Below are 26162 nucleotides of genomic sequence, written 5' to 3'. Positions count from 1 at the left end.
ATTTTATAGTTAGAAGATAATGAAACATAAAAAGAAATATAAAGTTTTTTTAAATCATAAATTAGTAACTAATCTCTTTTGATAATTTAAAATTTTTAAAGATTGAAAATTATCACTTTATAAAGTTTCTATTTAAATTAAAAAATGGACGTATAGTACATAAAAAAAATAGAATAAAGTATTTTTTAAAATTATCAAGTAAATTTAATAGGGATGTTTTTTTCTTTCAAATATATAAAGGGATTTATCAATCACAATAACCCCTATAAAGGCCACTAAAATAAAAAATAGTGAAAAACATTTCAACAGTAACCAAATCGATTATTGTTATACGGGTGAATAATAATTTACTCTCCTATAATATTGAAAATGAGCATATTACTCCCTTATAAAAAAAATATAGCATTTTACCCCCTATACTTTTAAAAATGAAGCAATTTACCTCCTTATATAGGGGAGTAAATTATTTTATTTTGAAAGACATAGAGAGGTAAATTGTTGTATTTTAAAAAATACAGGGAGATAAATTGCTATTTATTTTTTCATAAGAGAATAATTTGCTCGTTTACGATATCACAAAGGGGTTACTTGCATTTTTCCCATTGTTATACTAAATTTTTGGATGACATAAAGCTCCTCTGGGTCCAAAATCCAAATCACGCACTTGTTAAGATGTGTGACAATTATATAGGTTGTCAAATATAATTACCAAAAAGATGAAGGGGTAATTTTATAATTTCATTATAGGTTATGGGTGTTAAGGTAATTATATCCCACTCCCCTCCATCACATCGGCAGGTCGAGATCATCAGCCGCCAATATGTGAATTTCCTACAGAGTTTCCATTGCGGTTCAGCGGCCAAAAATTTAACGTCACCCCACTCATCATCCATTCGATATTTCTGGGAGCTTCTGGCAGCAATCATCATTCATTCCATAATTCGTTCATACAAATAAAGCAATCGCAGCTACTGAAAAGCTGTGAAAGTAGTAACATTAACAGCAGAAATGGCGGAGGAAGTGATCAACAATAACAAGCAGGTGATATTGAAAGACTACGTGAAGGGGTTTCCCAAGGAATCTGATATGTTGGTCACAACCTCCACTATCAAGCTTAAAATCCCTGATGATTGTCACCACGCAATTTTGGTCAAGAATCTCTACTTCTCCTGTGATCCTTACATGCGTAATCAAATGAACAAGGTCCAAGGGAACGACCCATACTCCTTGGTCCCCGGCTCCGTAAGTCACTTCTCACCCTAAATTCTCCATGGGTTCTTCTTTCGCTTTTTGTTTTTCTGATTTATATGCCTTCTTTGACACTTAAGATTATTGTGGAGAACTAAGGTACGAGTACTGCTGCAATAGATGATATCGATATTTATGCTGCAGTTAATTGAGTGATTGTATTTTGTAATTGTGGATTGGAAATTCTTGATTTTTTCCATGAATTTTATTGCTTAGTTCTGAGGAAAAATGTAAGATACGGAAAAAGTTATATATTTTTCTTAATGATTTTCTTAGCTCATGAAGGTAGAGCTTCTCTTCTTTTTTCTTTTCATGAGCAAAAAAGGTCCACTTTCAAAAACTATTTTAAAAAGTCATCTATCCTTTTCTACTTTGTTGTTTCTGTAATGAAAAGTGCAGAGAATAATTTCAAGTATCTCCAAACCAACCAAATTGCAGAATTGGTTGTGATATCTTCTGGGTTCACATGTCATGAATTCTGGCAGGCATTTAACTCAAATCTTGTTTTCTTGAAGGAATACATAAAAACTGTATCTGCTCAGTGATGCAAGTTGCAAGTACTTGTGCAACTTTATTAATCTGGGTATGTAACTTTGTAATTTCTCTCAACTCAATTTCCTTTTCTTTTTATTCTTTCCTATGACAGCCAATTGCGGGGCACGGAGTGGCGAGAGTAATAGATTCTTCTCATCCTGACATAAAGAAAGGTGACCTGGTTTGGGGATTCACACGGTGGGAAGAGTACAGCCTTATTAGAGATCCAGACACTTTGTTTAAAATTCAAGACACCGATGTGCCGCTCTCCTACTATACAGGAATTCTTGGTGAGTTACCAACTTTATCCCTCGGCAAAAAGAACTGATGAACAGTAATACCTACTAAGTTTTAGTCAAATCGACATCCTTCCCGCCTATGAATCATTGGTCCCTAGTGATGCACATATCACATGTATATGGCATCTGACAGCATACAACTCTCTTTGTAAACTCATTTCTCTAAGTCCTTTAGAGCTGCTGTTGCTGTTTCTTTCTATTTAGGTATGCCTGGCATGACTGCATATGCTGGTTTCTATGAGGTTTGCTCTCCCAAAAAGGGAGAAACTGTTTACGTTTCTGCCGCGTCTGGAGCTGTCGGTCAGCTTGTTGGTCAGTTTGCAAAGTTGATGGGGTGTTATGTCGTCGGAAGTGCAGGGAGCAAAGACAAGGTTAGCATCCTCTGTCTAATATGTCAAAAACTTTGCGTGAAATGTCTGTTAAAGAACAAATGGAAGTTCAGTTTCTAGTACCTGAACCCAATGGTTTACTAACTTGTCCTTTCGTTGGTTAAGGTTGAACTCTTGAAGAACAAGTTTGGTTTTGATGATGGATTTAATTACAAAGAAGAGCAGGATCTAAATGCAGCTTTAAAGAGGTGAGTTTTCATCTTCACCTTTGTGCCTCTGAAAACTAATCCTTGTATCTCCACCTCTGAGTTTCATTATGAATATCTTGAATGTTCTTAAATAAGGCAAAGGTAGTCTTTACTGTGTCATATACATTAACACATATTTCAGCCTATTAATAGTCTGAAATGTTACAAAGCTCGTTGTCCAAATAAATCTTTTCTGACTAGGTACTTCCCTGATGGGATCGACATATATTTCGAGAACGTGGGAGGAAAGATGCTCGATGCTGTGCTTCTCAACATGAAGACCCATGGCCGCATTGCAGTGTGTGGGATGATCTCCCAGTACAACCTCGAGCAGCCTGAAGGAGTGCACAACTTGTTCACTCTGGTAACAAAACGGATCCGTATGGAGGGATTTACTGTTCTTGATTACTACCATCTATATCAGAAGTTCGTTGACATGGTTCTTCCTCTTATCAAGGAAGGAAAAATCAACTATGTCGAAGACATAGCTGAAGGCCTTGAAAGCGCCCCAAGCGCCCTTGTGGGGCTTTTCTATGGTCGTAACGTCGGGAAGCAGGTTGTCCTCGTGTCTCGTGAGTAGGTGTATAGTCTCTCTATGTATGGCGTTGGGCGTGTCGCTCTGTCTATGTGATGTTAGCATTGTTAATACTTTACTAGTAGTCGCGAGACATTCAATGTAGGTGTAAAATATGACAAGAATTCACTTAATACATATGTATAATATTGATCCGATTAAGATAAATAAAATTTTGGGTTGTATGTGTATTATTTATATATCTTTTTTAAATCAATGAAATGAAAGTGGTGGTTATCATGACTGCGATATATTTACAAAAACATTCAGTAACTTGAGAAAATACAAAGTACAATAGAATGGAGGGGAGATGGGACAAAAACAAGAAAACAAAGACTATTGAATGGAACAAGAATAAATAATTTAGTCCACACATATGGTAAACATCAAAGTGATTACTCTATTCCCTTCAACTTTACTAATACAGTATGAATATATATAGCAATATATAATTATGTGCGTGTGATTTGACTTGCAATAGATTGAGTTTTATATTCTAACTTCTTTTACATTTATAGTACATTTAAAAAATATAAAATATTAAACACGATATAAAATGCAAAACAGTTTTACTACAGTAACATTCAATCCCGCCACACCTATTTGAAAAGTAAGTTACCATACAAAATTTGAGAAAGAATCATATTTTATTTTCAAAAACATAAGGATATAACTATTTTGCATCTAAAATATAAAAAACTAATTGTAAGACTACTTTTAGAGGAAAAATATGGAGAAACTCAAATATGATCTCTTTTCTTACCTTACAAGCGGCCAATTGTTCAAAATTCCATTTGCTAACCTCATGGATAATTGCATTACCTTCACAAGCAAGATCGTGTCCTTTATTACGAGCTTTTACACATACTTTTAGAACTACTCAATTAGCCACAACACCTGGTTCATTGCTGTATAATTTTAGTAAAAAATAATTAATAATTGCACTAACTCCCACAAGTGGCCTTTTTAATTGACCCTCTAAGCAATTTCCTTATACCCTAGACAAACCAAATCGAATCCTAATTAGAACGCCAATTTCTTTTGAAGAAACTACCTGTATTAGTTATCTAAATAACTAGTTATTTTCAAAGCAATATACAGAGCCTCGGCAACAAGTATATTATTTTTCTTCCATTTGCTTCTCTTAAAATAAAGGAAGCACATAAACTAGAAGTCAACAAAACATACTTGGGCAAGATGGTACATAACCCCTTCTCTTCGGATGATTACTCTAATAATTCCTTTTTTTAAGACGGGCCGTTTTGTATCCACACTTAGTAGGTTTCCCCCAAGGCGTAAGTGAGACTCGGCCATGACTCCCACTACTCTTACTCCTTCCTTCCCCGCCACCATGGGGATGATCAACTGGGTTCGTTGCCACACCTCTAACCACTGGCCTCTGTCCCAGCCATCGGCTTTGCCCAGCCTTTCTCAGCTTCTTTGATCCATGCTCTGGATTTGATACCACCCCAATTGTCGCCCTACATTTCTTGTCTATCAATTTCTTGGTCCCAGATGGCAGTTTTATCTCGCAGTACCTAAAATAATCATCATGTGAGCTATAGGAATAACCAAATAAAATTAGTACAAATATAAAGTTGATGTAGCATAGGCCATAAATGCGATATCCAGAAGTTCTATGTGGGACTGGCATATTGCCGTTGCACAACCCTCAAGATGAAAAAGGTATGACCCTAAAATTATTCATGCTGCATTTTGATCAATCATATATAGTTGTACCTCCCTGCAACGTAAACCAGCATACCATTTCCTACACAGCCTCCATCCCAAGACCACGGCATGATAAAATATAGGAAGCTGATGTTGGATATAACATTTAAAATATAATTTAGGGGTACGAAAAAGCCAAGACAAGGAAAACTTTTTAGAAATTTCACTGACTAGAAAACAATCTAGCAGTCGAAGAAACTAGCTCAGCAAGCTCCTCTATAGTACGCCAGGGCTCTGCTTAGCATGAGCGCAAGCTCAAATGCTCAATCTCATGCATGAGCGTTGACAAGAAATCATATTGTTCTATTGAAACTATTACCTGATAATCTCATATTTCTTTCAACAAAGTCAAGACGCGACTTTTTGCAAGGGAAATCAAATTCACAGGAACAAAATAAGGAAGAAAGATCCAATACGAATATGAGAAAACAAGCATTAGACATAAATTCTGGAAAAACAGATAGAAGAACGACGAAGAATGTTACCGCTCCTCTTCCTCTATTGCTAGTACTAGTTTCCTTTTCACAGTGGAATATACAATTTGCATGAATTCTCTCAAATTGGCTACTTTTAAGAGAATTCTTTGGGTATTAACACTACTGCTTACCACAATCTGTCAATTCCTGTTGCCAACTTGACAATATCATGACACACAAAGAAATTAAATGCCTGGAAAAGCATTTCAAAGTAACCCCACTCAGTTATCAAACCATGACACAAGGTATCATTGATCTTTAGAATTTGAACTGTACCTCTGCATGTTTATTGATCTCCCCAAATACAAGGGCCATTATCCAGAACTTTGTCAATCAACAATATGCAAGAACCTAACAAAATTTTCCCAAACCTTTATACCTGGTTGACCTATTCGGCTCAGTAAGTATCTTCGCCGAGGTCCCTGCGGCGCGGACCAGTTTCCCACCCTGCCCTGGTCGAATCTCGATATTGTGTATCTGCATCCCGATTCGCATGTTAGAGAGAGGCATACAGCTCCCAATTTGAGAGCTTATGTCCAGCGTGAACATCTGGCTCATCATCGACTTCCATGATGGCACTGATTTAGGCTCCACCTTCTCAATACCACCTGCATATTGCAACATCATGCTAACAGCAAACTCATAACCTGAAGGGCGATCACATGCAAACCACATCAAAATTATGTAAGCGTAAAATAACTGGGGCAATGTGTAATTAATTGATCTGAAATTTGCTTCAGTGGGCACAATTAATTAACATGGAGATGATGATCAGGTTTCGGCTACGATTCATCGTAATTCTGCTTCAGTTTTCCCATTTTTCGTCCTTTCTGTTTCCAGAAACCATTGCAGAATCCAACTAAAAATTAATATCATCAAAAGTTTGCACCTATCATTGTTCTTTCATCCATATTTAACAAATCACACTACAATTGACGAGATTACACGAAAATTACCAACCAAATTGGAACAAGAACGTAAACGGTATATGTAAACAGTTGTATGTATCCATCCACATGCAGAGAGAGAAATCGGGGTTACCAGAAGAGAGAAAACGCGAAGGAGTGTGAAGTAAGGAACGGAAGAGGGAAGGCGAAGCTGCGCGAGCTCTGTAGAGCGCCATTTTCTTGATCATGTGAACTCGCAGGGCTTAAAAGTTTTGGAATATGGAAGGTTTATGAACTGATCAGAAGCGAATCAATTGGAATCTACATATTGTATAAGTATTCAGGTAAAATATATACATATAATTTTACATTTTTATAAATATATAGTCTATCTATATTATATATACAATTATTAATATTTTTAATCTATGGGTATGTCAAATTTTATTTTTTAATATTTAATTATTTTTTTTCTTTTCTCAACATTTCATTTTTGTCTCTCTTCTTAACTTTCTATTTTCTTTTTTCTCAACTTTGGCGTTTCTTTTTCTTCTCTTATTTTTTTTTTATTATTTTCTCATGTTTTATACTTTTTAATATCTCATTGATCTAATTAAAATAATAATAGTTTTTAAAAATTTTAATTAATTATATACACATGTAAATATGCCACATATATATATATATATATATGCATTGGTAATAAGTTGATAGAGATATAATGCAATTATCAAGAAAAATGAATTTCTATAAACAAATACAGAGATAGAATATATCTATATACTACCTACTAATTTTTTCAACTGGTTTTACAAAACTTAAATATTTTCTAGTTTTTATTACTGTGTATTTTAATACATATATTGGTTAGACATAAAATATGTGTGATATGTAATAATGCATTAAGACGTATGGAAATGGGATCAGCTCCAGCCTCCATCGTAATTTGCTCAGTCATCAACATATCACTTGATCGACGTTATGCAAAAGTTTGTTCTGAAACTGAGTCCTCCTCCTCCTCCTCCGCTTTCCCGTTTTTTAAATTAAACATCGAGTGGAAATCGGGGAGATGTCGGTACTGGTGGAATCATATGATGAGATTGGCGAGGTAACTTCGAATTTATATCAGTATTCCCACTAATACCTTATGCGCTTTGAGAGAACAGGTTTGCTACTTGCACGATCACCTGATCATTAACTCACACTCACTCTTTCTGCTTCATTCTTATATCTGGGCCACAAAATGTTGTCCAACCTCATCCGGGGCTGCCACCACTAAGTTCAATTGTGCGACCATCTGCTTTTGTCTAGGGAAACCATCCAACTCCCTAGCGGACCTTTTGGCTCATAGAGCGTCTCCCGACAAACCGTTTTCAATCTATGATCAATGTCCGCCTTTTTGTATGTCTGTTGTAGCTAGGGATAAGCAGTACTTTGTTTCCCGACTTACTTCTACCCTATGTACTAAAACGGTTTAAGTTATATTAAGCTATGAATTGTATTTCCGTTTCAAAAAGGAAAACAAAAAACGGGGGGAGGAGCATGAAAAAGGAGCAGTCATATATTAATGAGGCTTGCATCAATAGAACAACGATGGTTCTCAAGGAGCAGTCAAACCAACAATATTGGTTCTCAAGATGCAGTTGACCCTGAACTCAACGGACATGACAAAAGACAAAATTTTCTGCACATATAATTTAGGTGAGAATATCAAATTCTTTCATCTTTGCCAAACAACCAAAGAACAGAGGAAAACGGCTTTCAAGCAAATCAGACTCTGCGTCACTGCAGAGTTCAACAAGTCTGGAATTAGAGTGGATAAGAGTATCCACGAAGGTACCTAGAGTCAACACCTGATTCCCGAATTAATGCCAATCTGCCAGTTCTCGCTACCTGAAAAATATTACAATAGTGGTATGTAAGTTTATCTTTGAAAAGCTTGTAAGAAGGAAGCTTTCAGACTATTTCAATGTAAAAGACTTGTCAACATCTTTCAGTGGTTATAGCATAGAGAACACAACATTTTTAGATCAACTAACTAGATCAAACAAAAATCAGAAAACACAATTTTGTGTAAAAGATAAGCAAACATCTCAATTGTCACATAATAGAGAACATGTTAGTCCAAAAGACCTGCTTGGATAAGAGAATCAACTTGTATACTGGAGCAACAACCTTAACACAGAAATGAAAGATATGTTCGTTCCACAAAGAATTGTAAGTAACAATTTAGAAAATTACATTATTCCCCTTAATATAAACATATGCAGATAATAGTTATTACATAACCTTCAACCTTGCTGGTTTCCCATTCTAGTATATGTATATATAGCACAAGTTATTCTAAGATTCACTCAAATGCCTTTTAATAGGTCACCACAGTGCATGAAAACTAAATACACCAAGAGGATATAACTTATAATAAGTGCTGCAAAAGGAGCCTACTAGATAGCATGAACGACATACCTCACAAATGCCGTAGGGTTCCAACAATCTTTGCAAGGCAACCATCTTGTCTAAATCTCCAGTCAGCTGGAAGTTACAAAAAGGAAATCAACAAAAAAAAAGGAAGAGAAATTAAACAAGGACAAAAGAAGTGTTTAGACTAATATATGCCATCTTAAATCTAATATCAGCAAATAACAGTTTCCATGGTAATATATCCCCTGTTCAGTCTCAAGTCTAATATCAATGATGTATAAACAAGTCCAAATGCTGCATTTCAAGTACACCCTTGTTGATTTATTGACTCAACATCCATATAAGTAAACCACCTAGTACTGGTTCTGAAACCTCAAATCCAGTAATAACTGACAATGTAGTTTTACCTGAGGCAACTGATGCTAATAACCCCTATAACCTCTCTTCCTTTATTTACATATTACAGCCTCCCTCATGACATTCAATTTTATCTTTTAGCATGTCAATAACATAAATATTTACCTCGAGAGTAATAGTGTGACCGGAGACGTCAACAGCTTTGGCTCTAAATATACTAGCAATATCAAGAACATTGCGGCGAGCAGCAGCATTGACAGCGATTTTGATTAACATCAATTCCCGCTCGGCAAAAGGTAAGTGGGTGAGATCCCGGACCTGAAAATTACAATGATCACCAGTCATTTCATTGTTCAGAAGCAAAATAGAGTCAACAGAATACGGAAACAAGTTACATTAGCTACTATAATGTAAGAGGTTATGTTAGCTACTATAATGGCTTACCATGAAAAATATAAATGCTAAGCACACAAAACCAACTGCAACTTAAGCATAAGTTGATCTTTATGGAAATAACAAATTCTATCACAAAATAAAAGATTAAAAGCATAGTCATGAAAGAAAATATGAAGCACCAAATAACAAGTTCCAGATTACAAGTGAACATCTGAACAAGTGGTGAGCACAAAAATCCATTGATCATTATGCAATATCATGTAAATATCCAACACAACTTGCAAGATACACTAACAATACTGTGATCTCACCTCATGAACATCCACCAATTTATAAAGTTGCTGTACCAACTTCCTTATTGATTCATCTGTTCCAGGAACAACAGTGGTAATGCGTGAATGTCCCTCTACTTCAGCATGACCAACAGCTAAACTCTAAGAAAAAGAGCAAACACACAAATGAACCAAATGCAAAAAATAGGCAAACCAAAAGAACAAAGAAGTCATGAACAATTCGCAAAAAGATGAAACTAAACTACAGGACGTACCTGAATATTATACCCTCTTCGAGCAAAAACTCCTGTGACAAGGTTAAGGACTCCAGGAGCATCATTAACAACCAGGGAAAGAGTGTGAGAACGAAGCCCAGTAGTCTGCAAGCTTCAACCAGAATATAAGCAAGTGCAATCACCACAGAGAAGTTTCAGGAATAATATCATTTTAGAACTGCAATAAACCCGATAAACCTGAATATATTTCTTGATTAAACAGGAATAATAAGACTTTCCAAATATATAATAGGCAAACTTAAGAAAATTCTACTAAACATGTCTCATTAGTATCTTCATTGAACATATCTATTACCCCTTGCATTTAAGGAATGGGTTGGAAGGTCATTGTATATTCAGAGAATTAACTAGCATCAACAGACTATCACCAAGACCAGCATTGTCAAGCAAATGTTTAAAAGACAGAAAACGAAGACGAGAGACAGAGGGAGGTTTCTTACATCTTCGTCATTCAGTACTCCCCAGTGAGCATCAAGAACTTGGTTGACTGAAATGTCAGAAGATTCCACTGGGTACACATCTCCCTTCATACAATAAACAAATGTCTTAGCTATTAGCTAGGCAATCAGCACTCTGACCATAAGTACAAAACTCTATTAACAGGGTCTACAAACAGCAGGAGGGAAAAACAAATAAGTTCAGGACGTAGCCAAGATGAAAATAAATTCAGTTGTAAAAAAAACAGTCCTCAGCAGACTACAACATGCATAAATATTAAATGGTTTCAAACGAAAATCTCATGAGCATTTCTTACAACTACATCTCTCTTACTGAAAAGTTACTCTTCATAAATATACAGACTAATTTCAACATTGTTTGAAGGGTAGACATCGGGCATGTTTTCTTGGGTAAGGGTAATTGAAATTCCGGTAATGCATTTGTTGCGCAAATCATATATAGATTTCATAGGTCACCACCAGTCATTTATCTGATGCATATTGGGATTACATGGGCTAGGTTTTGATTTATTCTTTTGCCTTTTCTCCCAAGCCTATAGCAAGTAGTACATCAGTTTCTAGAAAGCAGAGAAAAAAGGTAATGCAATCAGAACTAAGATTACGCAAAACACAAACAAAAGATTAATACAAATTCATTCTCAAACTGGTTCAGAATACCAACCGCATATTCAGAATAAAATTAAGGTGAAATTGCTATGAGCGAAATATAATTACTTCACATTTCATCCCTAAGGCTAGTGAATATCATACCCCTGCAGATGTATCAGATCCTCCAATGGGAGTTTCTGTTATGGTACGCGAAATAGTATCCACTGGCCTTGTTGCTTCAAGATCTGGATAAGAAGCGGCTGAGAACCGCCAAAAGGGAGCAGATTCACCCATCTTTTCTCTTCTCAAGGCAATCTAGTCGGAACCACCAAGCGACATGAATTCACATAAAGAGAAAATTAAAGGTAAGAGAAAAAAATTTCACTAGTTCATAGTTTATTTACTTTTCCTGTCCTGGCAATCTCTCTGATTCCAAATTTACTTAAATTCCTCTGCACTGCAACCATCTTCCCTGGATCTCCTGTTACCTATACAAACAATATCAGAAACTTGGGGTAATGAATATCAGTGCATGGTAATCTCCAGTTCCCAACACAACAGGTTAAAAAGTATATCAGATGTGCTCCATAGAAGACTTAAACGTAGTATAAGAGACTATGTATCAGCACAAACAAATTGAAACACCCAGCATAAAGCTACACTCTCTTTCCAGTTAACAAAATAAACAAATGATGTTTGGCAAAGGCTGGAAGCAGCATTCCCGGTCACACAGTAAACAGTGCTGCTGAAAATACTTTAGGGGTTAGAAGTCATTGACAAGCTCTGTAAGCCTTGAAATGGAAGTTCTTTATGAAGATTCATGAGGGAAATATAACAAAAGCAAGCTGACCAGAGAATAAAGCCATCCAAATAGTCCAACTCTAACCACACCTTTGTTTTGAAGAAGGCAGCATATTATTAACATAAAGCACGAATTACAATCAATCTGCTCCTTTCAAACATCTTCATTGCCTTCTTGGATATGCATGACGAAGAATGTTCTCAATCAGTAGACTTTAGATTACCCTTACAGTCAAATTCAAAGGCTAGGATAGGAGCATCCAGAAGTAATCAATCAATAGAACTACTCTAATCTATGGAATACCAACTGAATGTGCAACAAGACTAAGTGTAGATGAAAAGTATACAAACAGGTGAAGTGCCAGATTTGTAGAACAAATTTCAGTTACGGTACACATACAACAAGAAATCTTAAAATGCATAGCAGGAGTGGTTCTCATCAGCAACTTGTAGCCATCACCTCAATAGTTAGCGAGTGATCAGAGATGTCCACAATTTTTGCCCTAAAAATGTCCACTAGCCACATAACCTGGAGAATAAAACCAAAGGAATTAATTGATAAACAAGCAAGAAAGAAAAAATTGGTATCAGAGACCTATCACAATGCAAAACCTGGTACTTAATTCCCTAAACTAGGACAAAAAGCAAGTAGTATGAGCAACATGAAAAATCAAAAAACTAACATCCAAAGAATCAAGCATGACCACCTCTGCTCTATATTTCGGGTCTGCATTGATTTTGATGAGCATTAATTCCCGTTCAACTTGTGGCTCCTTCGAGATGTCTTCAACCTGGTTGTCAAGTGTATACAAACATTAGAAACTAAATTAAATGGGAGCAGATAAGCAAACCAATAAATTAAAACTAAACATAAATGTATTCGTGATGAAAATGTTAAAAAGATCAAATAGTAACAATTAACTCATCAGTGAGAGAGACTATGCCAAATGATCACGAATAAGATCCTGACCTTCAGTACATTCACAAGCTTCTGGAGTTGTTCCATAACTTGTTGTAGCACCCTTTCAGTTCCAGATACAACTATAGTGAAGAGAGCCTTATCCCTGTTCAGTCCCACAGCAAGTGATTCAATGTTATATCCTCTTCTAGCAAAAACCCCCGCGATTCGGTTGATCATCCCACTTTCATCACCAACAAACACGGAAATTGTGTGGCGTTTAACCCTGAATTTATAGTCATGAGGATATATAAACAATTTAGATATGTCATGCAGGCATCTTACAAATGAGTGAAAACTGAAAGTTGATTATTTGAGCAGGCAACCAGAATTATCATCAAAATTGTGGACTATACTTGAAGCAAAAAATAAAAAATCTAATTTCTTTTGCTGGCCAAGAGTTTTTTAGTACTCCACGAATACCAATGAACATACACTAAAAACCTTGATCATAAGAGGCGTATACAATCTGATGCTGAGCATGGTTCTAACAATAGAGAAGTGCCGAATTTTGAACTGAGAGGTATGAAGTAGCAAACAGAAAATAAAGTAGATAAACAAACAGAAAATATCAAACAGCACAGATACTTTGGTCTGGTGGCGGCGAGAGGAGGATCTGAAACGGAGAGAAGATGGTGGTTTTGCTTATCCCCATGCGCAGTTTGAGCATAAACCGGAAGCCTTCTTCTGGCATTTGATGAGAATTTAAGCGAGAAAAGGGCAATACTAGGTTTGGGAATGAGGTCCATGGAGTGTGTGGATGCCTGAAATGGTATGGAGTAAGGGGCAACAGCCGCCATGGGAAGAGGGTAGAGGGTGTTGGTGTGTGAGGTTTGTGAGTGGGCGTTGAAGAAGGCAAAGCCGAAGGAAGGACGGACGGACTACGGTTCGAACTGGGTCTCAATTCTACAAATAAATCTCATTCAAACTCAATGCTTATTAACTCAATGCTACATCATACATATATATAGAGAGAGATATATAAGTAATAATAATAGTAATAATAGGTTCTTTTTAAATGAATTTGGTGTTATATTTTTTTAAATTCCATTCCTATAAAAAAAAAAAAAAGCATATGTATAAGACGATAAATAAAAATAAAATATAATTATTAGGATTTTAATCTAAAAATAAAAAATAAAAATTATACGCAATGGCCTTTTTCCCCCTACTAAAAAAACCCCCCTTGTCAACTTTATAGAATTGCTCCATTTTGCCTTATCCAAGAAAAAAAAAAGAAAAAAGTTTAATCGGCAGCGAGTCTCAATGTCTCGCATCACCCCATCACGTATAAGCCCAATTCTCTACCCAAAACTAACTAAATCATCATATAGAAAATCAAAATTTATACAACATATTGTATATACATAGCAAGTTTGGAGTACCTCCTGCCTTACACCACACCAAGTCCAGTTATTACATTGCCACACTGCACTACTAACCTACTACACACCATAGTCCACACCAATTAACAACTAATAACCATTTCATCACACAAAAATTACAACCACCACTCATACATCTCATCTCATCAATTACCTACGTATATGAGGCCGTCTCACAACTAGCAATAACCGCTAGAGGGAATTTCCGGTGAATAGTAATTCCCTCACCTTCAAACATATCCAATTCTTCACCTCTCCTTCCACCAGGTAATGAAAACTCAAAGTTTAGGACCAGATTCGCCAGCGCAAGTTCTACAATTCCCAAGGCGAATGCAGCACCAGGACAGCCTCTTCGACCGGCCCCAAATGGGATCAACTCAAATTGCCCTTTGAAATCTACCCAACTATTCAAGAACCTTTCAGGACAAAATTTCCTAGCATCTTCCCACAATTTTGCATCTCGTCCTATAGCCCACACATTGATGACAACACGTGTGCCTGCTGCAATGTCGTAATTAAATAGCTTGACATCTTGGGTTGATTCTCGAGGAACGAGTAGTGGGAGTGGAGGATGGAGCCGTAAGGTCTCTTTCACCACGGCTTTCAAGTATGGACATTTATCCAAATCCTCTTCAGTTATAGTTGAACTGGATCCAGCAACGTTCTTCAGTTCATTCTTCAGTTTCATGGTGACATTCTTGTTTCTTATGAGCTCGGACAATGTCCACTCTATAAGAGTAAATGTTGTATCCGTTCCAGCAGCAAACATGTCCTGCAACAGATGATGACGAAAGATAAACAGGGGCTCAACAACATGGGCTTAATGTAAACCAAGCTTAATCATGGTGGTATTAGCTTGGATCTGTGGCTTCGCATCCATAGATTCAGCACAAATTTTGTTTTACATGGAAATAAATGCTATTAGTAGAAGAAATTACTAGTGTGGTGCATTGTTTTGTTCCAGCTCTCAGAGCTCAATAAAAGAGATGAAAAACTTCTTGACTGGAGATATTTAATGGTATTTAATACTATTCAAAACAGACACCACAATTTATTCGCAACTAACATGCATTCATGGTATTTGTAACCTTCTGATTTTGGTTTCTTGTAATGCAAACTAAATACAAGGCTGTCAGAATTCAATGATGCAGGGGATGTTCGACACAACTTAAGTGGTAATTAAGCAGGATTGACATAACTGTCGATGGTAATTTTAGCGCTTTTCTATGTTTTTGACATTATCCGACTTCAGTGATATTTGCTTCCTACTTGTCTGGATCTGAATGTTTTGCAGTAGATAATCAAGGCTTTCTGAATCAATTTTCAGTCTCCCAATGCAGAAAGCATGCCGATTTAGAATAAATCTAAATGTTTTCCTTCAGATCGACTATAGCATCATTAGAACCTCTTTTTTTAGGCTTTCAGCAATTTTTATGACCAGCACCAAAGAAAGCAAAAACTATGATCCTAACTTTTAGAAGAGACTAATATGCTTATTTTTCTTCTTTCATTTAGTCTTGTTAAGACGATTACTTTCTGCATTTGCTAAAGAAACCACTAAAGTCCAAGAATAAAAACATAAAAAATAAAATAAGATAACAGGGAGACTCTGTTCACCTTTAGCAAGACTTAATTAAGGGTACTTCTAGATACAATGGATAAATACATTCACATATCCTGAAGTTCAGATACATACAGAGAAACCCCTCAATGTTAAAAAATTACACTGCAGCTGATGCGCTCATACTTGAGAAGATTACATAATGTAAACTATGCTGAACACAATGAGTATAACTTTTCAAAATCAAACCATCTTTTTTGTAATATACTCAAATATCAAGAATGTCTGCAATTATTACTAAAAACAATGCTTACCAAGATGAGAGCTTTAATAGAGATTGCATCAAGAGCAAAGCCACCCTCCTCATTCCTTTGAATTTCAAGCAAAACATCCACAAAATCCTTCCGATTTTCGCCTTCCCCTTCGCCACCACCATCATTCCCATTCCTCCTCCTTTCATCCATGTGCTCTTTCACCACAAACTCCAAAAACTCATCAAGATCTTTGGCGATTTTCTTGACTTTACCTCTCATCCCATTTACATGTTTAATCCACACAAGCCAAGGAATGAACTCACCGACATTAAAAGCACCCAATAATACCCCTAATGTCTCCAAAACCTTCTTAAATTTCCTCCCACCTTCCCCGTCACTGTACTTCCTCCCCAAAGCCACTCTACAAATTATATCATTTGTAAGAGATGCAAATGTCTCACCCAAATTAATCACTGATCCCTCCAAACATGATGTCCTAATCTTCTCCACCATAAGTGAGACTTCTTCCTCCCTAACATTTCTAAAAGACTGAACTTTTTTATTACTCAAGAGCTGATAAACACAAATACTCTTTACCTGCCTCCAGTACTCACCATAGGGAGAAAAGGCTATGTCTTTACAGTCGTAAATCCCACTTGCGACACTTGATCTTGGCCTGTTTGAGAAAATTGGGTCATGGGTTTTCAGTATTTCTCTGGCTGCATCAGCAGATGAAACAACAAGAAGTGGCACACTGCCCAAGTGAAGAAGCATCAAGGGCCCATATTTTGTGGCCAAAGATTGAAGAATTCTATGTGGGTTCAGGCCAAGTTGATGGAGGTTTCCAATTATTGGAAGCTTTGGTGGCGATGGTGGGAGGTTCCTGGAGGGTTTTGGAGGAGAGCACCACTTCCTGATCAAGAAAATAGTGAAAATAGTGAAAATAATGAAAATGAACAATGTGTAAGAAAACATGATGATTTTGCCGGAAGGTTCTGAATTCCGGATCTTCGGAGCATATATGCAGGGTTCTTTGAAGGGAGAAATATGATGCAACTACAAGAAAAGTGTTAATGGTAGGGATATAAACTGCTGGATGGCAGGACAGAGTTTGTCGACATGCCTAGGCTATGAGGATTCGGCGAGTTTTATCCATCAATCTTTTTCTTTTTTTTTTTTTTGATTTAGTTCCATCAATCTTACGTTGATGGTAGCCTTCTTTATCACATGCCTGCCTTAAATTTTTGCGTACATAGGTGTTATTATACTCTCACAATGGCTATATATGTTGCGTGCATAGGCGTTAAATTTTTGCGTACATATGTTGTTGCACTAGAAAGTGGAACCTTTTTCTAATTTTTATACACACATACATTCATCAGCATATACGTACGCTTATGGTAAGATCTGAAATTTTATTCAAAATGACGTGCCATCTGAAAAGTATAGTTATTTTTAACATACTTATGCATAAATAGTGTAAAATATAATACATATGGCTTGTGGTAAGATCTTCATATTCCAAAAAATATCATTATGTCATTGATGATTATTTGCTAAGAATGGTCGAAATTATATATCAATCACTCACTAAAATTATGGGATAATTACGCTTTCCTTCCTTGAGGTTTGGTACAATTATACATAAATTTTTTTTAATTAAAAAAATTACGTTTAGTACTCATAACATTTATTTTTATTTAATGAATAGATCCCTAATTCATTAGTTAAAATTCACAGTCTTAGCTGATATTAGTAAAAAATTAAACAAATTTATACCATGTTGATTAATGTATGCTAAATAAACAATAGTTTATTACAAAACTTAAAAATTATAGTAGATATATATCCATTAAACACTATATTTTCAAATTTGTGGTGAATATAATTTAATAAATAATATATTATTTTACACTTATGATCATTTTATCAATTGTCCGCACACTATCAAAGAAACCATCAGTAATTTATGACATCAATAAATATGCATGTGTAAAAAGATTAAGAGAAAAATTGCATTCAAAATAGATAGAGATAATTACATTTATATACTCATAACATGTGATTTATTTATATAAATTATTATTATTTTTCAATAATTACATAAAAAAACCCATCAAAATATAGGATCATAGGAAATTGGTTGACATAGGTATATATGTATGAATTATGGAGTTTTCCTTCACTCATCATTAGCACTAGTTGTCAATTTTGATAAGAAAGTGTCAATATTCATGTCAGAAGTGCCACCCTCACTCACTGCCTCCTTAGCCAAATCCCTCCACTTACTACCATTCCTCTTCATTTCTTTCCGCTTCTCCCCTTCCATCACCTCTCTTATACAACCCTCAATCTCTTCTCTCCTCACAATCCCATCCGCCTCGGCCCTAACCCTAACGCCTACACCCCATACGTCTTGCACGAGCTTAGCACCCGTCGACTGATCCGTCCACTGTGGCATAACCACCAGGGGCACTCCCAAGCTCAATGCCTCAGTCGTCGAGTTCCATCCACCATGCGACCAAAAGCAACCGACTGCCTTATTCGATAGCACCTCCAGTTGAGGGCTCCAATCTACAAACAAACCCTTGTCGCACGATGCTTGCACAAAATCTTTTGGAATCTTTTCTTCCTTGTCCGAAGCCCTAACAGTCCACAAGAAGTCGAAATTGGTGTTTTTCAAGCCCCATGCAATCTCTTCCATCTGTCTTTTTGGAAGATTGCTCATGCTACCAAATGCTATGTACACAATTGAAGCTGGGGGCTTAGTGTCAAGCCAATTGATGATGCTGGATAATTGGGTGTCGGATTGGAAGAGGTTGAGATCATAGTTGTGGTCATTCTCCACTCGCTTGTCCAAATACACAGATGGGACTGTCGGACCAATTGTTATCAGTGGACACACTTTTGTCATTGAATCGATAACCTACCAAAACCAAAAGGGTGTTTATTGAGAAAATGAAAGCTCCTCCATATTGATGATGATCATTCAAGAAATTGTTACTTGGTTGCCTATGTTCCAAGTTAATAATGATGCAGACGACACAAATATCCACTTGTAATAGAATATACATATGTATATATATATATTATAAAGGCATATATGTATATATATATAATTAGGACAAAGATTGTTTGAAGTAATCAAAGGATTAGATCTCAACAAAAGTTGATAGAGAAATGCACAATATTGTACTTGATTCATTGTGACTCAAAAAGGACACATTACTGATCAATGTGTATTCGTATACGTACAAACTCTTGTACACGATTTAACATATCCCCTTTAGAATTGCTACTAGTGATATTATTATTATTATTATTATTATTTGACCAAATTAATTATTTTTATAAGGAGAAAATATATTTTCTCATATGCATTAATGTGTGTAAAGATATATAAGTGCAGTTTAGTTAGAAAAAATTTATTTGATCTACGATAAGTTTGTAATAACCAATTGGCTTCATTCTACTTTTTTGCTAATGTGATCAGTTTACTAATTGATCATAGATCTGTTTGTTGAATTGAAACAAATATTAATTAAGGGTACTGACGTAATTTTTCAAACTACAGAGAGTTTACGTATAATTACATAAAATTGACCTTAGGGGATGATGGTATAATCATCCCAACTTATTATTCCAGATTTAAAATTGTGTTCCAAGATAATATTTCATTTTTTAACAAATCTTTTTTCACAATTGCCAATAATGAAATTATTCATCATCCAATTGATATATTCTAGCTAGCTAGGAACAAGAAACACATAAACTAATTAATCATATTAATTTTGCATAACTTACTGTCTCTTCCAACTTGTAAAATGTGTTGACGAGCACAAAATCAGCCTTCTCCACATTCGAAAATTGACTCAACACCATCTGAAAGTAAGCCGGGTACGACCCGTGCACGTATATGAACGATGGCATGTCCGATAGGTCGAGCGGCGGAAGCCCCGGAAGCTCCACTGGAGGCGGCGTGGACAGGGGAAGTGTTAAAAGCCCATGATGGGCATAGTAGTACACATAATTAACTGCACAAGATTGTGTGAAGAAAGCAGCTCCCTTAATGGCATACTTTTTGGCAACGTCTAAAACCCAAGGCAAAAAGGCATCATAGACTATGCAATCGAAGGTGTTGTTACAGTCTTGGTACTTTTGAATAAGTTGTTGTAGGGTTTTGGAGCCCGCGACTTCCATCCGTGTTAAATAGTCGGCGACGTTCTCGGCTTGCATAAAGCCACCATCGTCGCATCCATCGGAGATGGTGTCGATGGAGACGGTGTCGGATTTGGGAGTGGTGGTCTTGGAAATGAAGTGGGTGATGGCGAAGGTTGCTTTGGCCCCTTTGAAGACCAAGCGCTTGCAGAATTGGAGCATGGGATTGATATGGCCTTGGCTTGGATAGGGAACAGCTAAGATGTGAGGTCCATATTTCTTCCCCTCGTCCGCCATCATATCAAAATAACCACTTAAGTCCCAAAGGAAGTGCTATATATGTACACATATGTGTGTGCGCTGGCACGCATGTTTATTTGTATGTACAGGTTTGCTTAGGTTGGGTGATTGAGTTTGTTCTTAGCTATTAAGTCTGACAATAGAGTCGATAGATATGACAAAATTTGATTTATTTTTTGTTGTGCGGCATGTAGAAAAGCAGACCACCACTTTTTCTTTTTCCTTTTTTTTTGTTCCTTCCTAAATCATAACTCTGTTATTGATATATTGCAATATTTTGGTAAACGAATCAAAATGAATTTTGAGTCTAGTAAATTATTAAGTGACAACTTTGTTGACTCTATAATGATTTTTATCAGTTTAACAATAATAACAAGTTTATCTAAATATATAGTTATCGTTTAAGGTTTTATTATTATTGAATCATATCTAAGGTATTTCTCATCAAGATTGAATGTTTGCAAGTGTTTTAGAGAGGTGCTTTTTAATTTTTAATTTCAAAAAAGTACTTTTAAAATATTTGGGATATAAGTTTCTACTTTTGAAACGGTTAAAAAAACGTCTTTTTAGGCCAAAAGCTATAAGCATCTTTGGGGTTGCTTCTAGTTCTAGCTGTTTTGATTTTTTGTAAATAAATTAAACTTTATTTTTGACTACCCAAAGTACTTCTAGCAGCTTTGATTTTTTTAAATAAATTCAATTTTATTTTACTATTTTATCTTTATTATAATAATTTCGATCATTACATCTCAATTTTCACTTTCATTCATTTTTTGCGATTATTTTCTCTTGAATTTAATACTAAATTGAATGGATGTCAGAGTGTTAACGTGTTGTTTTGCAGGTCCAATTCTCCAAGTCTCTTTACTTGTTGATTTAGGTCCAAGACCAAAGCCCAAAGCTTGTTGGACCCGTATTATTTTCGTATGCATCAATATTATTTCATTCACATATTATTATTTGATTAATTAATAAAATAATACTTTTTGCAATCATGCAAGTTTAATTAGATGAATCAACTAAACACATTTTTTTAGATATTGTTAAAAATAAACACGAAATATATTTAAAATAAAATTTATGATTTTTTGTGAAAAAATAATTATTATTAACAAACAACAAATGATATAATAAGCCAAAAATAATGTCTCTTTAACATATAGGGGACAAAACAGTCGTTCATTAATTAAATTTATTTTTTAAAAAATAATTTTTGAACTTTTATCTACTTGTTACTTTTTTTTTTACAAAGACTACCTACTTTTAATTTAACACCATGGATTGAATGAAAGTGATTATTTTGCAGGGAAAAAGAAAAAAAAAAAAAAAAAGAGGAAAAGGTAATAAAGTGACAACTTTAGCTTTATCCAGTCCTGCCTCAACAAATCTTTCTTCCTATGAATATGTAAGCAATAAAACTTGAGAGGGTAGAATATATCAAAATTAAGGATTCGAGAACATAAAATGTCAAACTTAAATTTTGAAGGATGGAAATTATTAGAAGGGGGTAATTGTAGGGAGCAAAGCGCAATTATCAAAAGAAAGAGGGAGCAAAGCGTGAATTATAATAGAACAAGCCCGAGCTGCAGCCCCATAGTCCTTCAATGGCGCCTTGAATTGATTCGACGCACTTTCCACAACGTCATCCATCACCATCAGTTCATTTCCTTTGTGCTGAAGCCTGAATGTCATGAAACCTCCAAGAAAACCTGCTTCTAACCTCCTATTCAAACCAACAACTTATTCAAGAAATCATGATAAAAATCCATCTTTGATTTCTCAGTTCTCAACACCAGAATCACATAAATTGCAGAGCCCACCTATAATCCACCTTTTCTCCTCCAAGATTCTTCCATGTTCATCCCTAATTCCGCACAACAGCCACAATCTTCATTCACCATACCAACCAAAACCGACCAGCAAAATCACGTATTGTGGCTGCATATCCCCAAAGCATGGATCTTTATGTGCCAAATTTCTTGATTCCATTGGAAAAACGAAACCCATTTTCAAGCCCTTTCATATCGACCAAATGGCACCGAGATTCACGCAAAGACGAATATTTTCATCTTCAAAATCAGACCCTATTGCTTCAGATCCTGTCAATGTCGTTTCCACTGTGAATTCACCATTGGAGGGCTCCTCTCCCCTTGATGCTGGCTCTTCAATAAGAAAGCCCATCAGTTTATGGCCTGGCATGTACCATTCACCTGTGACAAATGCATTGTGGGAAGCAAGATCAAGCATTTTTGAGAGGCTTTCAGATGTCCCAGAAAATGCCCCTCGACAGAGTGAATTGGTAACAAAGACTCCATCAAAGAGTAGGACGAGTGTTTTGTATAAGTTCTCTGATGACTATATACTTAGGGAGCAGTATAGGAATCCCTGGAATGAGATTAGGCTGGGGAAGTTGCTTGAGGACCTTGATGCTTTGGCTGGAACTATATCCTTTAAGGTACTCTCCAACTTGTTATTGTTGGGTCTTGCGATCTTTTATTGACTTTGTGGTGATATCTGTTGGTTTTAACGCTGCAATGTTTAGAATTATATTGAAACTATGTTGGCGTTCTCATTGATTTTGCAGTCAAACTTAGCCTCTGTTTTTTGTTGATTTATTACTCTCCCTCATTTTCTAATCCCGTATGCACCAGCATTGTTCCAGTGAAGATAGCTCCACTAGGCCCTTAATATTAGTTACAGCTTCAGTGGACAAGATGGTCCTCAGGAAGCCAATTCCGGTCGACACTGATCTAACAATAGTTGGCGCTGTTACTTGGGTTGGGAGATCATCCATGGAGATTCAACTAGAAGTGATGCAATCCTCAAAAGGTACCTTTTGAGATCACATTCACGTTATCTTCTCTTATTTGTGAATGTAATTGTTTTGGAGATGAGGCTTGTTTCTTTCTTTATGTGATTAAACTGTCAGCTTAGATTGAAACTGATATGACTACGTTCGCTAGTTCAGCAATGTGGACTAATATACACCGCAATTGTAACTTTATTGGATGAATATGGTGTTGTTGATACTTCAGGTGCTGTTAAAAGTAATTTTCATTATATGGTAATGAGTTGAGAGCTTTGAAATTAGATCAGCAAGAACTGAAAATTAAAGGTAGCAGATACAGGATGATATGACCTCAGTAAAGTTTATCTAGTTAGCCTCAGGGTTTCAGCTGTTGGAGAACATTATTTAGACTATTCAGAGGAAAATTCAGGAAAATTCCAGGTTGTACTATTTTTGTTGGCATGTTACCCTAGTTGCCCAGCTACACGTTCCACATTTTTGGGACATGCTATCTCATTATTCAACAGTTTTATAGCTATTGTCCAACTGCTTCTCAGAAACTAATTGTGAAAACATTCTATAACTTCAAGTTTTATAAGTATTGGAAAAAGGAGAATCAGAGATAATTTGTAGACTTTACGTTTTGCTTACATGTATTTATGAACTTGTGGTATTTGCTTGTGTTGGGCGCAGAAGCAATTTGGATAAGTCATTTTCTGTTTCCTTATAACTAGTGCTATTTGCTTTCATATGATCATTCATATTTCCTTTTCTAGCAGAAACATCTGATCCCTCGGAGGCAGTTGCTCTTACAGCTAACTTCACTTTTGTGGCCCGTGATTCTAAGACTGGAAAATCAGCTATAATTAACCAGATCTCTCCAGAAACAGAAAAAGAAAAATTGCTCTGGAATGAAGCAGAGGAGAGGAACAAATTGAGGAAAAAGAAGAAAGGAGAACAAAAGAAAGAAATTAATGATGAGGAAGTGAAAAGGCTCAACGAATTGCTATCTGAGGGCCGAGTGTTTTGTGATATGCCAGCTTTGGCAGACAGAGATAGCATTCTTATAAAGGACACTTGCCTTCAGAATTCTTTAATGTGCCAACCACAGCAAAGGAACATTCATGGAAGAATATTTGGGGGATTTTTGATGCGAAGAGCTTTTGAGCTGGCCTTTGCAACTGCTTATTCCTTTGCTGGAAGTGCACCTTGCTTTGTTGAAGTTGATCATGTCGATTTCCTAAAACCAGTAAGTTGATAACTTGCAGTCTTTCGTGCATGCAATAACTGTCGCGGATGCCTTAATACAGGGTGGATATGTATTAGTACATTTTTGGAGTATCTGGGAAAATAAAAACACTGGATAAGGTGTGAGATATGGCTGGGGGAGTATCAGTTACATTTGCATACGGCTAGGGATTTTTTCTAAAAAAAAGAAATCATGGCCAAATTTGTCAAAACAATAACCTAAAGTAGTCTATTTACTTTTGTCTTCCATAAAGATCATAATTCCAGAAGAATGAGAGAAGACACAAATAACCTTATATTTTCTTTTCTGGTACAGGTTGATGTTGGAAACTTCCTACGTTTCAATTCTTGTGTGTTGTATACAGAACTTGAGAATCCAGCACAACCTATGATTAATGTGGAAGTTGTTGCTCATGTTATGAGGCCTGAGCTTAGATCCAGTGAGGTTCGCATATTATACTTCTCTATGATCTATGGTATTGATATCTTCATATTTCATCAAAATATTCTGAAATCATACACATGTTGCATAGTCTAAAATATCAATAGAATTTTACGTTTAGGTGCTATTTTTGTTAAGAAAGGTTTCTCAGTCAATTGTGTGGAACTAAGGTATATAAATGTAATTGGATGGGAAGTTGTTTCTGAAAAATGATTTCAAAAAGAACTAAGAACCTATTTCTATAATGTGCTTGGATGGGTTAATTTTCAAGAAAATGTTCATAATAACGTTTGTTGATGTGAAAGAGTTTCCAAGAGTTTTAGCATTTGGAGATTAAAGTAGGTGGGAAATAGTTCGGAAATAATTTAGGAGAAAATGCATGTTTCAAGGGAAAAGAACATAAAATATTAATTAAAATTTCTGCAGCTGCCTTCATTTATCATCCTGGAATCTCATCCAACAACAAATCAACGGTTTCTTAATAGTAATGCATGTATACAATCTTCTTTCATTTTCCAATCTTCCCAAGTTTTGAAGAAATTGTCACTTATGTCGGCCCTTGTGTTTGGAAAATATTTAGGTATCCAACAAGTTCTACTTCACATTCACTGTCCACTCAGATGCACTGAAAAATGGTCTGAAAATTCGGAATGTAGTTCCGGCGACTGAGGAGGAAGCACGGCGAGTGATTGAACGTATGGATGCTGAGAGGTCGTAGAATATAATTCTTGTTAAGAGCTGGTCAGATTAACCGGATAGGTTAATGGTTTCTGCCCAGATTTTCGTCTTTGAAATCTTTTTATAGTTGATTTAGAACTAACTGAAAGCTATTTATTTGTGTAGATAAAACTGATTGGAACTGTAGGCTGGTTTACTAGTGTTTTGGTGGCATTCCTGTCAAATAAAAATAGCATTGCTTGCTTTGGCTTGCTGGAAAATTCAGATATCTTTTTAGCTTTATTTTTGGTCATTTGAAGAGCAAAAACAGTGAAGGTAGCATACATAAATTGGAATTTTGTACGAAGTAAACGAAAAATTAGTTTCAGGAGATGGGCCGTTTTTAAGTTAATTTTGCTCTAGAATTTGAAAAGAAAAAAAAAATTGATAGTTATTCTTGATAAGCTTATTTAAAATTGATTACATTTTATACATC

The 26162-nt window shown here is 35.8% G+C and overlaps 6 protein-coding genes across 10 annotated transcripts; 2 read left to right on the top strand and 4 right to left on the bottom strand.

Moving 5' to 3' along the window:
* Window positions 1–795: 795 nt before the first annotated feature.
* On the top strand, window positions 796–3426 carry LOC105167155 (2-alkenal reductase (NADP(+)-dependent)). The gene is made up of 5 exons (XM_011086747.3): window positions 796–1242; window positions 1895–2072; window positions 2286–2452; window positions 2576–2658; window positions 2860–3426. The coding sequence occupies exons 1-5, from the start codon at window positions 1009–1011 to the stop codon at window positions 3236–3238; spliced, it is 1041 nt and encodes a 346-aa protein (XP_011085049.1). The 5' UTR covers window positions 796–1008; the 3' UTR covers window positions 3239–3426.
* Window positions 3427–4238: 812 nt separating this feature from the next.
* LOC110012334 (large ribosomal subunit protein uL2my, C-terminal part) lies at window positions 4239–6651 on the bottom strand. Of its 2 annotated transcripts, none has more exons than XM_088882857.1 (3): window positions 6481–6651; window positions 5819–6086; window positions 4239–4770 (listed from the first exon to the last, which is right to left on the bottom strand). In XM_088882857.1, exons 1-3 carry the CDS (start codon window positions 6572–6574, stop codon window positions 4464–4466), a joined length of 669 nt encoding a protein of 222 aa, XP_088738983.1. In that variant the 5' UTR covers window positions 6575–6651; the 3' UTR covers window positions 4239–4463. The 2 variants fall into 2 exon arrangements, with proteins under 2 accessions (XP_088738983.1, XP_020551175.1); XM_020695516.2 differs by having other exon boundaries at window positions 4246–4770; window positions 5819–6047.
* A 1218-nt stretch (window positions 6652–7869) lies between these two features.
* On the bottom strand, window positions 7870–13823 carry LOC105167154 (acetolactate synthase small subunit 1, chloroplastic). 2 transcript variants are annotated; one of them, XM_020695515.2, is made up of 12 exons: window positions 13462–13823; window positions 12886–13099; window positions 12599–12706; window positions 12376–12444; window positions 11519–11602; window positions 11277–11429; window positions 10509–10592; window positions 10048–10152; window positions 9812–9934; window positions 9270–9422; window positions 8793–8858; window positions 7870–8219 (listed from the first exon to the last, which is right to left on the bottom strand). In XM_020695515.2, exons 1-12 carry the CDS (start codon window positions 13671–13673, stop codon window positions 8136–8138), a joined length of 1455 nt encoding a protein of 484 aa, XP_020551174.2. In that variant the 5' UTR covers window positions 13674–13823; the 3' UTR covers window positions 7870–8135. The 2 variants fall into 2 exon arrangements, with proteins under 2 accessions (XP_020551174.2, XP_011085048.2); XM_011086746.3 differs by having other exon boundaries at window positions 12623–12706; window positions 13462–13822.
* A 379-nt stretch (window positions 13824–14202) lies between these two features.
* LOC105167153 (cytochrome P450 736A117) lies at window positions 14203–17299 on the bottom strand. The gene is made up of 2 exons (XM_011086745.3): window positions 16134–17299; window positions 14203–15030 (listed from the first exon to the last, which is right to left on the bottom strand). Exons 1-2 carry the CDS (start codon window positions 17046–17048, stop codon window positions 14413–14415), a joined length of 1533 nt encoding a protein of 510 aa, XP_011085047.1. The 5' UTR covers window positions 17049–17299; the 3' UTR covers window positions 14203–14412.
* Window positions 17300–18066: 767 nt separating this feature from the next.
* Window positions 18067–20562, bottom strand: LOC105167152 (UDP-glycosyltransferase 74F2). The gene is made up of 2 exons (XM_011086744.3): window positions 19878–20562; window positions 18067–18999 (listed from the first exon to the last, which is right to left on the bottom strand). Exons 1-2 carry the CDS (start codon window positions 20529–20531, stop codon window positions 18256–18258), a joined length of 1398 nt encoding a protein of 465 aa, XP_011085046.1. The 5' UTR covers window positions 20532–20562; the 3' UTR covers window positions 18067–18255.
* Window positions 20563–22104: 1542 nt separating this feature from the next.
* LOC105167151 (acyl-coenzyme A thioesterase 2, chloroplastic) lies at window positions 22105–25947 on the top strand. 3 transcript variants are annotated; one of them, XM_011086742.3, is made up of 5 exons: window positions 22105–22986; window positions 23183–23360; window positions 24096–24568; window positions 24884–25012; window positions 25590–25947. In XM_011086742.3, exons 1-5 carry the CDS (start codon window positions 22222–22224, stop codon window positions 25725–25727), a joined length of 1683 nt encoding a protein of 560 aa, XP_011085044.1. In that variant the 5' UTR covers window positions 22105–22221; the 3' UTR covers window positions 25728–25947. The 3 variants fall into 3 exon arrangements, with proteins under 3 accessions (XP_011085044.1, XP_011085045.1, XP_088738855.1); XM_011086743.3 differs by having other exon boundaries at window positions 22107–22986; window positions 24099–24568; XM_088882729.1 differs by having other exon boundaries at window positions 22739–22986; window positions 23194–23360.
* Window positions 25948–26162: the final 215 nt, after the last annotated feature.

Source organism: Sesamum indicum, linkage group LG7 (assembly GCF_026168435.1).
Source record: "Sesamum indicum cultivar Baizhima isolate 11 linkage group LG7, ASM2616843v1, whole genome shotgun sequence".
Taxonomy (NCBI): domain Eukaryota; kingdom Viridiplantae; phylum Streptophyta; class Magnoliopsida; order Lamiales; family Pedaliaceae; genus Sesamum; species Sesamum indicum.
Note: the sequence above shows the minus strand (reverse complement) of the source record. Positions and strands in the feature narration are given on the sequence as shown.